General features: G+C 41.3%; 1 protein-coding gene across 1 annotated transcript in view; it reads right to left on the bottom strand.

Moving 5' to 3' along the window:
* The window catches only part of LOC139380051 (collagen alpha-1(XXVIII) chain-like), a 32,486-nt gene extending 18,162 nt beyond the window's left edge, over positions 1-14,324 (bottom strand). Inside the window, exons 1-10 of the mRNA XM_071122519.1 lie at positions 14,159-14,324; positions 12,950-13,524; positions 9,565-9,585; positions 9,309-9,368; positions 8,055-8,108; positions 7,548-7,592; positions 7,142-7,168; positions 7,013-7,057; positions 6,849-6,893; positions 6,504-6,557 (exon numbers count right to left, since the gene is read on the bottom strand). Coding sequence (XP_070978620.1) covers positions 6,504-6,557; positions 6,849-6,893; positions 7,013-7,057; positions 7,142-7,168; positions 7,548-7,592; positions 8,055-8,108; positions 9,309-9,368; positions 9,565-9,585; positions 12,950-13,524; positions 14,159-14,324 — 1,092 coding nt within the window. The remainder of the gene's footprint in view (positions 1-6,503; positions 6,558-6,848; positions 6,894-7,012; positions 7,058-7,141; positions 7,169-7,547; positions 7,593-8,054; positions 8,109-9,308; positions 9,369-9,564; positions 9,586-12,949; positions 13,525-14,158) is intronic.
* Positions 14,325-14,797: the final 473 nt, after the last annotated feature.

A 14,797-nucleotide genomic window follows, 5' to 3' on the forward strand; every position in this document is an offset into this window, starting at 1 on the left:
AATTGTGAGGAATTCTAGGTCAGGTGAACAAAAGGACTTGAGTTCCTGTATGTTGTTACAATTACACCACGAGTCGATAATCATGAAACATACACCCCGCTCTTCTTCTTCCCGGAGAGGTGTTTATTCCTGTCGGCGTGACGTACAAAGAATCCAGGTGGCTGTATCGACTCCAACAGCATATCCCGAGAGAGCCACGTTTCCGTGAAACAGAGTTTGTTACAGTCCCTGATGTCTCTCTGGAAAGCAAGCATTGTTCTAATTTCGTCTACCTTGTTATCTAGAGACTGGACATTAGCGAGTAATATACTTGGAAGTGGTGGGTGGTGTGTGCGCCTTCGAAGTCTGACCAGAAGACCGTTCCGTCTACCTCTTCTCTGGCGGTGTTGTTTTGGGTGTCTCTGGAATCAGCTCAAATTCACAGGGTAGTTCGAACAAATGATGCGCTTTGGGAAAGTCGCATTCCTGGTCGTAGTGCTAGTAAGTTGATGCCGCTCTGATATCTAATAGTTCTTCCCGGCTGTATGTAATAACACTTAAAATGTTCTGTGCTAACAATGTAAGAAATAATACGTAAAAAAAACTAAATACTGCAAAGTTTCCTAAGGACGAGAAGCGAGGCAGCCCTCTTTGTCGGCGCCATTTTGATGTTGATCTTGTCTTTACATACTAATAATATATGTGTGACATTTGTTTTGATTTAGAATGGACCATTATCATGCACCTGTATCAAAACAGGTGCAGCGGGAAAAAATACATGTCATCTATGCACTTAAATAGCGAATGGAGGACGTTTTCCCCCATGGTTTATTTTCATGCCAGCCAGGTAGGTTATACTCATGTTGTAAATATTAGCAATGCGCTTAATATTAGGAAGGTTGAGAAATAAATATAGTAGGCCTAGCCTATTGAAAGCTGATGGGAGCCTCCTCTTTTTATTAGCAGCCATCACTCTGTTTTCTGCCTTAATTGCATAGTCATAGAAATGAGCTCATGGGCTCTCATGAAGTGTTAGATTTCCAAAACATTTGCATTGATGTCAGAGTGGGAAGAGGGGAAAAAAGTATTTGATCCCCTGCTGATTTTGTAGGTTTGCCCACTGACAAAGATATGATCAGTCTATAATTTTAATGGCAGGTTTACTGGAACAGTGAGAGACAGATAACAAAAAAATCCAGAAAAAAACGCATGTCAAAAATGTTATAAATTGATTTGCATTTTAATGGAGGGAAATAAGTATTTGACCCCCTCTCAATCTGAAAGACTTCTATCTCCGAGATGTCTTTTATACAGGTAACGGGCTGAGATTAGGAGCACACTCTTAAAGGGAGTGCTCCTAATCTCAGTTTGTTACCTGTATAAAAGACACCTGTCCACAGAAGCAATCCATCAATCAGATTCCAAACTCTCCACCATGGCCAAGACCAAAGAGCTCTCCAATGATGTCAGGGACAAGATTGTCAGGGACACAAGGCTGGAATGGGCTATTAGACCATCGCCAAGCAGCTTGGTGAGAAGGTGACAACAGTTGGTGAGATTACTCGCAAATGGAAGAAACACAAAAGAACTGTCAATCTCCCTCGGCCTGGGGCTCCATGCAAGATCTCACCTCGGAGTTGCAATGATCAAGAGAACGGTGAGGAATCAGCCCAGAACTACACGGGAGGATCTTGTCAATGATCTCAAGGCAGCTGGGACCATAGTCACCAAGAAAACAATTGGTAACACACTACGCCGCGAAGGACTGAAATCCTGCAGCGCCTGCAAGGTCCCCCTGCTCACGAAAGCACATATATAGTGGGGAGAACAAGTATTTGATACACTGCCGATTTTGCAGGTTTTCCTACTTACAAAGCATGTAGAGGTCTGTAATTTTTTATCATAGGTACACTTCAACTGTGAGAGACGGAATCTAAAACTAAAATCCAGAAAATCACATTGTATGATTTTTAAGTGATTAATTAGCATTTTATTGCATGACATAAGTATTTGATACGTCAGAAAAGCAGAACTTAATATTTGGTACAGAAACCTTTGTTTGCAATTACAGAGATTATACTGTAGATTCCTGTAGTTCTTGACCAGGTTTGCACACACTGCAGCAGGGATTTTGGCCCACTCCTCCATACAGACCTTCTCCAGATCCTTCAGGTTTTGTGGCTTTCGCTGGGCAATACGGACTTTCAGCTCCCTCCAAAGATTTTCTATTGGGTTCAGGTCTGGAGACTGGCTAGGCCACTCCAGGACCTTGAGATGCTTCTTACGGAGCCACTCCTTAGTTGCCCTGGCTGTGTGTTTCGGGTCGTTGTCATGCTGGAAGACCCAGCCACGACCCATCTTCAATGCTCTTACTGAGGGAAGGAGGTTGTTGGCTAAGATCTCGCGATACATGGCCCCATCCATCCTCCCCTCAATACGGTGCAGTCGCCCTGTCCCCTTTGCAGAAAAGCATCCCCAAATAATGATGTTTCAACCTCTATGCTTCACGGTTGGGATGGTGTTCTTGGGGTTGTACTCATCCTTCTTCTTCCTCCAAACACGGCGAGTGGAGTTTAGACCAAAAAGCTGTATTTTTGTCTCTTCAGACCACATGACCTTCTCCCATTCCTCCTCTGGATCATCCAGATGGTCATTGGCAAACTTCAGATGGGGCTGGACATGCGCTGGTTTGAGCAGGGGGACCTTGCGTGCGCTGCAGGATTTTAATCCATGACGGTGTAGTGTGTTACTGATGTTTTTTTTTGAGACTGTGGTCCCAGCTCTCTTCAGGTTATTGACCAGGTCCTGCCGTGTAGTTCTGGGCTGATCCCTCACCATCCTCATGATCATTGATGCCCCACGAGGTGAGATCTTGCATGGAGCCCCAGACCGAGGGTGATTGACCGTCATCTTGAACTTCTTCCATTTTCTAATAATTGCGCCAACAGTTGTTGCCTTCTCACCAAGCTGCTTGCCTATTGACCTGTAGCCCATCCCAGCCTTGAGCAGGTCTACAATTGTATCCCTGATGTCCTTACACCCTCTCTGGTCTTGGCCATTGTGGAGAGGTTGGAGTCTGTTTGATTGAGTGTGTGGACATGTGTCTTTTATACAGGTAACGAGTTCAAACACGTGCAGTTAATACATGTAATGAGTGGAGAACAGGAGGGCTTCTTAAAGAAAAACTAACAGGTCTGTGAGAGCCGGAATTCTTACTGGTTGGTAGGTGATCAAATACTTACAAGTATGTCATGCAATAAAATGCTAATTAATTACTTAAAAATCATACAATGTGATTTTCTGGATTTTTGTTTTAGATTCCGTCTCTCACAGTTGAAGTGTACCTATGATAAAAATGACAGACCTCTACATGCTTTGTAAGTAAGAAACACTGCCGATTTTGCAGGTTATCAAATACTTGTTCTCCCCACTGTACATGCCTGTCTGAAGTTTTCCAATGAACATCTGAATGATTCAGAGGACAACTGGGTGTAAGTGTTGTGGTCAGCTGAGACTAAAATGGAGCTCTTTGGCATCAACTCAACTCGCCGTGTTTGGCGGAGGAGGAATGCTGCCTATGACCCCAAGAACACCATCCCCACCGTCAAACATGGAGGAGGAAACATTATGCTTTGGGGGTGTTTTTCTGCTAAGGGGACAGGACAACTTCACCGCATCAAAGGAACGATGGACGAGGCCATGTACCGTCAGATCTTGGGTGAGAACCTCCTTCTCTCAGCCAGTGCATCGGAAATGGGTCGTGGATGGGTATTCCAGCATGACAATGACCCAAAACACACGGCCAAGGCAACAAAGGAGTGGCTCAAGAAGAAGCACATTAAGGTCCTGGAGTGGCCTAGCCAGTCTCCAGACCTTAATCCCATAGAAAATCTGTGGAGGGAGCTGAAGGTTCGAGTTTGTAACATTTTTGACATGCGTTTTTCTGGATTTTTTTGTTGGTATTCTGTCTCTCACTGTTCAAATAAACCTACCATTAAAATTATAGACTGATCATTTCTTTGTCAGTGGGCAAATGTACAAAATCAGCAGGGGATCAAATACTTTCTTCCCTCACTGTACCTTTTTCCCCGCACCATTGGTTAGAGCCTGTAAGTAAGCATTTCACTGTAAGGTGAAACTTTGACTAAGCTTTGATTTGATTTGAGAAGCCTAATTACTGTGACTAAACAGTCATGTGGAATTTGACTGCCTTCATGACTCGTGAACGTCGGTGTGGCGGTAATACGGTCACCGTAACAGCCCTAGCCTTATACTGAGGAATGGCTTCCGTCTGGCCATTCTACCATAAATGCCTGATTGGTGGAGTGCTGCAGATATGGTTGTCCCTCTGGTAGGTTCTCCCATCTCCACAGAGGAACTCTGGAGCTCTGTCAGCGTGACCATCGGGTTCTTGGTCACCTACCTAACCAAGGCCCTTCTCCCCCGATTGCTCAGTTTGGCCGGGCGGACAGCTCTAGGAAGAGTCTTGGTGGTTCCAAACTTCTTCCATTTAAGAATGATGGAGGTCACTGTCTTCTTGGGATCCATTTTTTGGTACCCTTCCCCAGATCTGTGCCTCAAAACAATCCTGTCTCGGAGCTCTACAGACAATTTCCTCGACCTCATGGCTTGGTTTTTCTCTGACATACACTGTCAACTGTTGGACCAACACCAAATCATGTCCGGAAACAGGATGCACCTGAGCTCAATTTTGAGTCTCATAGCAAAGGGTCTGAATACTTACTTAAATAAGGTATTTCGGTGGCTGAACTGATTCCGACAACATATCCCGAGAGAGCGATGTTTCCGTGAAACAGAGAATGTTACAATCTGTCTCTCTGGAAGGCAACCCTTGCTCTAACTTATTTTTTACCCATCTACCATTAGGTGCCCTTCTTTGCAAGGCATTGGAAAACCTCCCTGGTCTTTGTGGTTGAATCAGTGTTTGAAATTCACTGCTCGACTGAGAGACCTTACAGATCATTTGTATGTGTGGGGTACAGAGATGAGGTAGTCATTCAGAAATCATGTTCAACACTATTATTGCGCACACAGTGAGTCCTTGCAACTTATTATGTAACTTATTTAGGCATGCCATTACAAAGGTGTTGAATACTTATTGACTCAAGACATGTCAGCATTTCATATTTTATTAGTATTTTTTAAATTTTGAAAACATAATTTCACTTTGACGTTATGGGAATTGTATGTAGGCTAGTGACAAAAAAAAAACTCAAATTTTATCCATTTTAAATTCAGGCTGTAACACAGCAACATTTTGAAAAAGCCAAGGGGTGTGAATACTTTCTGAAGGCACTGTAAGATTCTGTTAAGTCAATGTATTTAAGTTTAACCCTAATTTCAATGTTTACAACGCTGGTTGAAATGAGATGAAAACAGTACTGGTTGATTACTTTTTTCAAATCCAATGTAATTTCCACGTTGATTCCATGACACAATACGCTGACAAATTATGTTGAAACAACGTTGATTCAACCAGTGAATACCCAGTGGGGAGCTATTGTCGGAACTGTACTGTATATGGAAAAGTGGGAAAACTATTTTACCCCTCCAAATTAAAACAAGTCAGGGCACATCCTAAAGCCAGACATTGTCTCAGTTGAGGTGTCGACTCAAAGTAGTCAAAAACATCTAGTCTCAAAACAATTAAGAGCTATTTTACTGGAGGCAATGGTTTGCTGGAGAGTTTGCAGTCATCGTGAGATTTACTCACGATTTAGGAGTTATTTCATCCTAAACAAGAAACAACAAAGAAGTGGAGCCTGTCAAGCAGAAAGCTGAGATAACCACTTAAAACATTTTCCAAAGCAAGGCAGATCTCTAACACGTTTCAGTCCACACCTCCATAAAAATCACATTTGACCTCAGTTAAATGCTCAACACCTTACATTCCTCTCTTAAAACATATTCCTAACATGGTAGACTATAAACATGGCTCTTTCCACAATTATCCCATCCAGTTTTGAAAGATTGTCTTTGATGGTGGAGCTGATTCAATTAGTAAGAGATAAATCACTAGGCTGCTAAAATCTCAACACGTACAGTTAACACTCATATTATGGGAGCAACATCTGTCTTTAATATTCTGTTTACCCTTTTTTCTCTTTCCACCGGAAACCTGCATGTTCTCACATGGAGAGAGAACATTTGACTTTTCATAGCTGTAGTGCCTTGACAATCCCGATAGAGGACTGGTAAGGAGGTAGACAGTGCTTTAGGCAGTTCCTAGTGTACCGTATATTTAGACACAGGACTACTGCCATTAACTGAACCTGAGTATGAATGTGAAAACTAGCATTAATCCCAAAACTGCTGAATTAGTGAAGGGGAAGGCACTGGCACCGGGCCAGTATTTTCCACAGATGCCTATTAAGGGAGAGAGACACATGCCCCTCGACTCTCAGGTAGTACAACGCGTGGCAGGAACCTCTCTTTGAAAGTTCCCTTAAAAGGAAGTGTACAGGCGACAGCAGATGTGTGTGATGAGGTGTCTCCTTACTAACCTTCTTACCCTGAGGGCCCTCAGGTCCAACGTCACCCTGTGGACCGGGTAAACCCTGGGGAGGAACAAAGAACACTCACTCAATTCACATTGGGATATAAAGTGAAGGCCCAGATAAGGATGCTAAATTGCTGGGAAGATCTACAGAGATTACAGACATTATCAACTACATTATGTGTGCGTGTGTGTGTGCGCGTGTGTGTGTGTGTGCGTGTGTGTGTGTGCGTGGGAGGGGAGTGGAGCATGGAGCAAGTATACATGCGTTCATACAGGTGTTTCACAAAAGTAGAACACTTTGATCTGAACATGGGCATTTTCCAGGTACATGTTGCCGTTGTTTACCCACCTGGAGACCTCTGACTCCTCTGGTGCCCATTGGGCCCTCAGGACCCTGGGAGTGGACATTCAATGAAACAGTAAAGAAAGGTACTGAATAAATCAACCTGTAGTATGACCAACAGAACAAAAGCATGACTCAGAGAGCAGATAAAGTGGATTACTCATACCTACCCTGTCCCCTTTCATTCCTGGAGTGCCACACTCGCCTCTCTCACCCTGTGTAATGGAAAGCAATATGTCATATGAATGAACTGTAGCTTCAAAATAACATAAATAGTAATGACATCTTGAATGACATACCCTCTCTCCTTTGTAACCAGATTTTCCCTGCAAACAAACACAGTAGAATAGGTTCGATTGTGAGCAACAGCTGTACATGCATTGATAAATGCTTAATCAACATACATTAAGCCAGTTTGCTGCAGCAACAGGAAATGTGGATTATTATGTGGATTATTATTAATGGATTTTTTTTTTATTGGGTTTGATGTATTTTTTTGTAAATCAAATCTGAAATGTCACAGTGGAAAACTTCAGAAGCATTTTTAAACCTCAAATACACTACACGTTTTACATTTCCTGTGTTGCAGGAAAGTTCCCCTGCAACAGGGTGATTAGATTAAGAACCTAGATCTGTATCTATAGAGATCCGCATATGAACATTTCATATAAGAAGTACTACGTGTTGTTTAAGTATATCACTCACTTCTCCGCCATCCCGACCTGGAAGTCCACTTAGTCCTCCCTCTCCCTAAAAGGAAAGGAGAACATGGCAATCTACCGTATATTATTTACACAGTACACACTGGAGCTATTCCATTTAGATTATTTATTTCATTTATATTTAACTAGGCAAGTCAGTTAAGAACAAATTCTTATTTACAATTACGGCCTACCCCGGCCAAACCTGGACGACGCTGGGCCAATTGTGCGCCGCCCTATGAGACTACCAATCACGGCCGGTTGTGATACAGCCTAGAATCGAACCAGGGTCTGTAGTGACGCCTCTTGCATTGAGATGCAGTGCCTTAGACCTCTGCGCCACCTGGGAGCCCAAGCCTTATATTATTACTCCTATAAGGAATTTGCAGTATGTCTATACAAGAATAGTACATGGAAATTGGCTGTATCTTTGATTTTAGAGAGACATCAGGAACACAACAGGTATGTAGATCAATTAGATAATTAAAAAGAATCATAACAAATCAAAGACCTTCAATCCTTTGAGACCAGGGGCTCCATCATCTCCAGGGCGACCCTTCTTCCCCTGTGGAATGAAGTAACAACACGAGATTAATTTAACTCACTTTCAAACAAAACATCTATTGTCATAGATACCTTAATAGAAAGTTACTCAAGTGAAAGCCAGCCAGTAAAATACTACTTGAGTAAAAGTCTAAAAGTATTTGATTTTAAATATACTTAAGTATCAAAAGCAAAAGTATAAATCATTTAAAGTTCCTATTATTTAGCAAAGCAGACAGCACAATTGTCTTGTTTTTAAATGTTCAGACAGCCAGGGGCACAATCCAACACTCAGACATTATTTACAAAAGATGACCATGTGTTCTCTTGATAAGTGCGTGAATTTGACTATTTTCCTGTCCTGCTAAGCATTCAAAATGTAATGAGTACTTTTGGTCGTCAGGGAAAATGTATGGAGTAAAAGTACAATATTTTCTTTAGGAATGTAGTGAAGTTGTCAAAAATATAAATAAAGTAAAGTACAGATTCCCCCCAAAACGACTTAAGTAGTACATTAAAGTATTTTTACTTAAATAACTACTGTGTAGAATAACCTAATCTTACAATTTAAGCCCCCTTGTAACGGTTGTCATAGGTGGAAGAAGGTGAAGAGGACCAAGGTGCAGCGTGGTACGTGTTCATGGTAGATTTAATAATGAAACTGAACACTAGAACAAAAAAACAAAAAGAGACATAAAAAAGGAACTAAGGTCAGGACGTGACACCCCTCCAACATTCTCCAACTCTGACTAGCTGACAATGGAGGTAGTAAGTGTTATTTCCGATGACAAAGGTCCTGATTTATTGCGAGTAAAGGTCTTCATAGGATGCCCATGGCTTCCATGGGGGACATCTTATGTGGGAAGGGAAATGTGCAACAACTTGACAGGACAGGCAACACAAATTAGCAGTTGAGGCTTAAAGGAAACTTATGAAGAAAAACAACCAAAAATCTGTCTTGTCCTGTAGCATTTGGACTATTTTCAGAATGCTGGTAATGGAGATGCAAGAAAGACAGCTTTCTATGACCACTGGGTGTAACTTAGAAAAAAAAGCAAGCAATTATTGTAAGTATTTAAAACCAAGCAATTACCCACAATATCAGAATCTTGTAAGATTCCTCTTTAGGACGTTTAATTGAATTCAGCCCTTCAGGAATATATCACCTTCTTAAATTTCAAAGGAAAAGTATTCTGCGTTTGGAAAGGAAAAAAGTACTTACGGCTAAGCCACTGAGTCCCCTTTCGCCCTTCTCACAGGCACATTGTTGGGCCGGGGGACACTTCAAAAAGGCAAGACATGGTTTCAGAATCAAATATAAGACACTTTTTTTGTATTTGTTTTTATTTAACCTTTTTTTAAAAACTATGCAAGTCCCTTAAGAACAAATTCTTATTTAATGCCGGGTCCCTGAACTTGATTATGTATTTGTTGAATGAGGACAGCGTATCAACGCATCAAAATGTAATAGTACCTACCCCTTCATCAGCCAGGTCAGTCTGTGTAGAGAGAGAATAAACAGTGACAACCATTAGAGGAAATCATATACTGTATCATCCAAAACACACCGAAACCAGGTACATTTACAACTAGATTACAGGACTAGTAAACTCTAGCATAATGTATCATACTTTTGCCTCCCCTCTTCACACACCGGTCCCATGTTTCACTATACTGAACAAAAATATGAACACAACTTGTAAATTGTTGGTCCCATGAGCTTAAATGAAAGATCCCAGAAATGTTACATATGCATAAAAAGCCTATTTCATTAAAATGTTTTGCACAAATTGTTTACATCCCTGTTAGTGAGCATTTCTCATTTGCCAAGATAATCCCTCCACCAGACAGGTGTGGCATATCAAGAAGCTGATTAAACAGCATATCCATTACACAGGTGCACCTTGTGCGGGGGACAATAAAAGGCCACTCTAAAATTTGTGCCACAGATGCACAAACTGTCAGAAACCAGTGTAACGGTCGTCGTCGGTGGAATAAGGTGAGGACCAATGTGCAGTGTGGTAAGTCTTCATCTTATTTAATGAAAACTGAACACTGAATAACAAAACAACAAACAAACAACCGGAACAGTTATGTCTGGTGTAGACACACAAAGACTGAAAACAACTACCCACAAATCAAGTGGGAAAAACAGGCTACCTAAGTATGATTTTCAATCAGAGATTGACAGCTGTCTCTGATTGAGAACCATACCAGGCCAAACACATAGAAAACCAAAACTAGAACAACACATAGAATGCCCACCCCAACTCACGCCCTGACCAACCTAAACAAGAAACATAACAAAGGAACTAAGGTCAGGACGTGACAACCAGGCCATCACCTCATGTTTCAGCATGATAATGCACAGCCCCATGTCGCAAGGATCTGTCGCAAGGATCTGTACACAATTCCTGGAAGCTGAAAATGGCCCAGTTCTTCCATGGCCTGCATACTCTCCAGACATGTCACCCATTGAACATGTTTAGGATGCTCTGGATCAATGTGTATGACAGCGCGTTCCTTTTCCCGCCAATATCCAGCAACTCCACACAGTCATTGAAGAGGAGTGGGACAACATTCCACAGGCCACAATCAACAGCCTGGTCAAACCTATGCGAAGGAGATACTGACTGGTATTCTGATCCACGCCCTTAATTTTAAAAAAAAGTATCTGTGACCAACAGATGCATATCTGTATTCAAAGTCATGTGAAATCCATATATTAAGGTATAAAACATGTATTTCAATTGACTGATTTCCTTATATGAGCTGTAACTCAGTAAAATCTTTGAAAATGTTGCATGTTTGCTTTTATATTTTTGTTCGGTGTATAAACTAGACTAGCCTGGTGTCTGAGTCCAAGTGACTTTTTGGGGTTTCTTGAATTATGGTTCCGTGCCAAGCTCTGTTTGGCTATGTTGCCACTTGAAATAAATGAATGTGTAGAAAGTCCCTTGTAATACCAATGAGACAAATGCAAACCAAATGGTATGATAAAAGAGTATCACTGAAAGCACCCTGACTGTTTACCCTCAGAGGAATGTAAGGTGCGACCGCAAGAGGTTGTGTTCACTCTTATTGAGAAAACCCAGGAAGCATACCACAGTCAAAGTAAAGCCCATGCGATATGCACTCACAATATAGAGATGGTAAGCAGCATGTCTATTGGGAAAATGTAAGACAGCTGTCTGCTCATTGAACAAAAATACCAAATCCATGACTCTCATCCATAGCCATTCATTATCTTGCTACAGTCTCTTGAATTTGTATCCCTACGAATTGTGGAATGTCAGTCATTCTGGCTCCAGTCTGGATCCTACTTAACCCTCATACTACCTACCGCCTGCTGTCATTTTGACCGCAGAGGAATCGTTTTTTAATGAATTCTTCAAAATGTTCATGACTTTGTCAATCAACTTGTTCTTAGTAATCTAAATCTAAATAATTGTTTAGTGTTTCTGCATCCATATAGACTTAAAAATTCAAGTCCTTTGGGGTAATTTTCACGACAGCCAAACACACCTAATTCCGCCTATAGTAATTTGATAGATAGGACCTTTATTTGAATCTAGATTTCTCTGGAGACATAATAACAAGTTATCCAAGTTATAGGGGGTGGAGGGGGACCTGTATCAGTGACTTTGACCAGATAGACAGATCATCTGCAGAGATATAACTCCCCATGTACTCACTCGCCTGAGATTGTACTTTTCTATACCACGTATTCTATGACTTTGTACAAAACCAAAATTACCTTAATTTTTGGCATATAAACTTCTGCCAATGGTATAAATACTTGATCGAACTGCAATACAGAACTCCGATACACTCAATCTACACAAAGAGCTGCATTGGTGTGTATTCTCCGAAAAGTAGTTATTCTTTGGAAAATCTAAAAAAGTATTTATTTGAATCTCCGGATTCTCTGGAGATATAATATTAATTATCCTCAGAGGGTGGAGGGGGACCTGTATCAGGGATTTTGAACAGATAGACTGATCATCTGCAGAAATTAAGCACCTTATGTACTCTGCTATGGTTATAACTGGTTATAACTAGGTTTGACCATGTACAAAATCCAAATTACCTTACATATACTGTATGCCTAGTTGCAGTCAAAACAGCTCATAAAAGTCGGTCAGCGGTATGCATACTTGGCAGAACTGTAATACAGAACCAACTACCCTCTGAATGTAAACAGTGCTGTATTGGTGTGTATTCTTCTAAAACAAATGTTTTACGGGAAACGTTATATAAATACCAGAATTCCTATAATATCATCCAGTATTCTATATGTGCAACTTGTTATGGTATTTGGGTTGCAATAACATTTGGTTTTAAGTGACTGAGGATTTGGGCATGCTTTTTTTTGATATTTTTTTGATATGACAAAATGTGTATTTACTTCATAATTCTAAAAACTAAATGATACTTTTTTTTAAACTTATGTGGATAGCACTAAAAGTTGCACATTATTTAAGGGAAACATTTATATTTTTGTTTGACAGAATATGCTAATTAACTGTAATTTTGCAAAAATAACAGTCTGTTTTGGTTTTAAAAAAAACAGATAACATTATTTACATGTCTAATGATATTTTCATAAGAATTAAGTTGATTTTTTGCTATGATTGTTGCTTTTTCCAATAGTTTCTTCTTTGGATCAAAATGATCTAGGTTGTATGTAAAACATGGTAGTTGGTAGTATGAGGGTTAAAAACGCCTCCTGAGATGATTTTGGTTGCAACATCTTGTGTAATTCAACTCTGATTACATGTAAATCACAACTGTATCATTGTGTCATCATCACTACCCAACATTGTGTTTACTGAGAAGCAATGCAAGGCAGATCATACTCACAATTTCTTTGAGGACTTTCTCCACAATGTCAATATCCTGCAGGTTGTGGAGGTATCGGGAGGCAGGAGAACTGGCCAACAAACTCAGCTGGGCCACGTTGGCTGACTCGTTGGCTGCACGGGTGATGCCCACCGTGAAGAACTTCACCCCCTGGTTCTTGGCGTCAGCGGCAGCTGAGAAGATGTCTGGATTCCTGGGGTGGGAGATGCCGTCAGTGAGCAGCATGGCCACCTTGATGTTGCCTGGGCTGGACTCCTCCAGGTACATCTTGGTCATGTTGGTGATGGCGTAGGTGGTGTAGGTGCCGTGGCCGATGTAGACAATGGGGGTGATGTGCGACTTGAAGTTGTCGGTGCCCCTCCACTGCTTGAAGGTCTGCTCGATGATGACGTGACTGCTGTACTGCAGCAGGGCCGCCTTCCAGCTCAGACTGCGGCCCGTCTGCAGACGGGCGGCCTGGAGCCTGTCCACCACATCCATGGCAAAGCGCTTCTCCTGCTCATGGTTCTCCTTGGCACTCTCAGAGCTGTCCAGCAGAAAGGTAATCTCCAGACCGCAGTCCTCATCTAAAATGGCTGTGTTCATGTGAAGACGAGTCAGAGACACACAATTGCACCAAAAGGCTATTCTATTAAAAATTGCCATTGTGAGTTATGAATGTGTTATGAAGTTCTTATGTAGGTGCCCTTCAAATAAAGAGTTCCCGTGTTTTCTATTTTCACTCATTTTTAGATGAGTGCAATCGTTCAAAGTTATGACAATCACGTCAAAATGCCAAAAGCACAATCTAAAATGAACTCTTTGTCTTGATATTACATCTCTCACATGGACAGAAAGACCACGCTAAATCATGTTAATATGACATAGAGTGAAAATGCCGTAGGATATCAACTCCTTGGGAACATAGCAGGTACAGTAGTATATCCCAGGACATCCGCTCATAGCATAGATATCTGTCTACTGTCTCCACCTGTGTTAGCCAAGTGTACTGTGTTCACCTTCACCTGTGTTAGCCAAACTTTAACATGTGTTTTTATGATGCATGCTCAAGCTCTTGTTCAGCTGGAATTTGGATTTCTATTGGGTTGATGAATTATGGTCACAGAAATGCGACATAATAAGATATCTGTGATCTCAGTGTTTGAAATGGCAACTGTTTGCAATGAGCAACTATACTATAAAAACGATAATGTTTTTTCCCCCTCATACCTTGTCGGCTATGTTTTTGCACGTTAGTTGCAATGGCTGGAGCTTGCAGTTGGGCCCCCCTGCCCCTGGGTCTCTTGTTCACTGTTCTCTCTTCATAGTAGTCCTGAGCCCAGACACTCAACAGCCCTGCTACCAACAGGAACCAGGTCACAGCAGGGAACAACATTGTCCCTCCAGCAGAGAGAGACAACCAAGGATCAATTTTGGAGCATTTTTACATTTAAACAACCATCTACATGATTTATCTACCAAATTACTTCATGTTCAGTGAGGACAACACGATTGCTCAACATGGAGTATTTGAAAATTGATATTTGTGCACAAGATTAGTGCACAACGAGTCATCAGATCCATCTAAAATAAAGTAGCACTAGTTTTTAATCTGAAATTTTAAGATTTTGTATCAGACACTTTCCCACTATTTCATTTCTAAGAATGCATATAGGCAGATTGTCTTTTTACTGAGCAAAACTCCACTGCAGACTCACAATCCAAAGCCTTTTTTTGCCTGCTGCAGATCCGGGTGAGGTAGGCTTGTGCAATGTCCAAAATGCTGGTCTTGTGCAGGTAGTTAGAGAAGAACAGCAGTGATGGAAGGTTCCAGTTTGCTTCCTGAGTGTGTAGCAGCAGTGATAGACA

The sequence above is a fragment of the Oncorhynchus clarkii genome, chromosome 22 (assembly GCF_045791955.1).
Source record: "Oncorhynchus clarkii lewisi isolate Uvic-CL-2024 chromosome 22, UVic_Ocla_1.0, whole genome shotgun sequence".
NCBI lineage: Eukaryota > Metazoa > Chordata > Actinopteri > Salmoniformes > Salmonidae > Oncorhynchus > Oncorhynchus clarkii.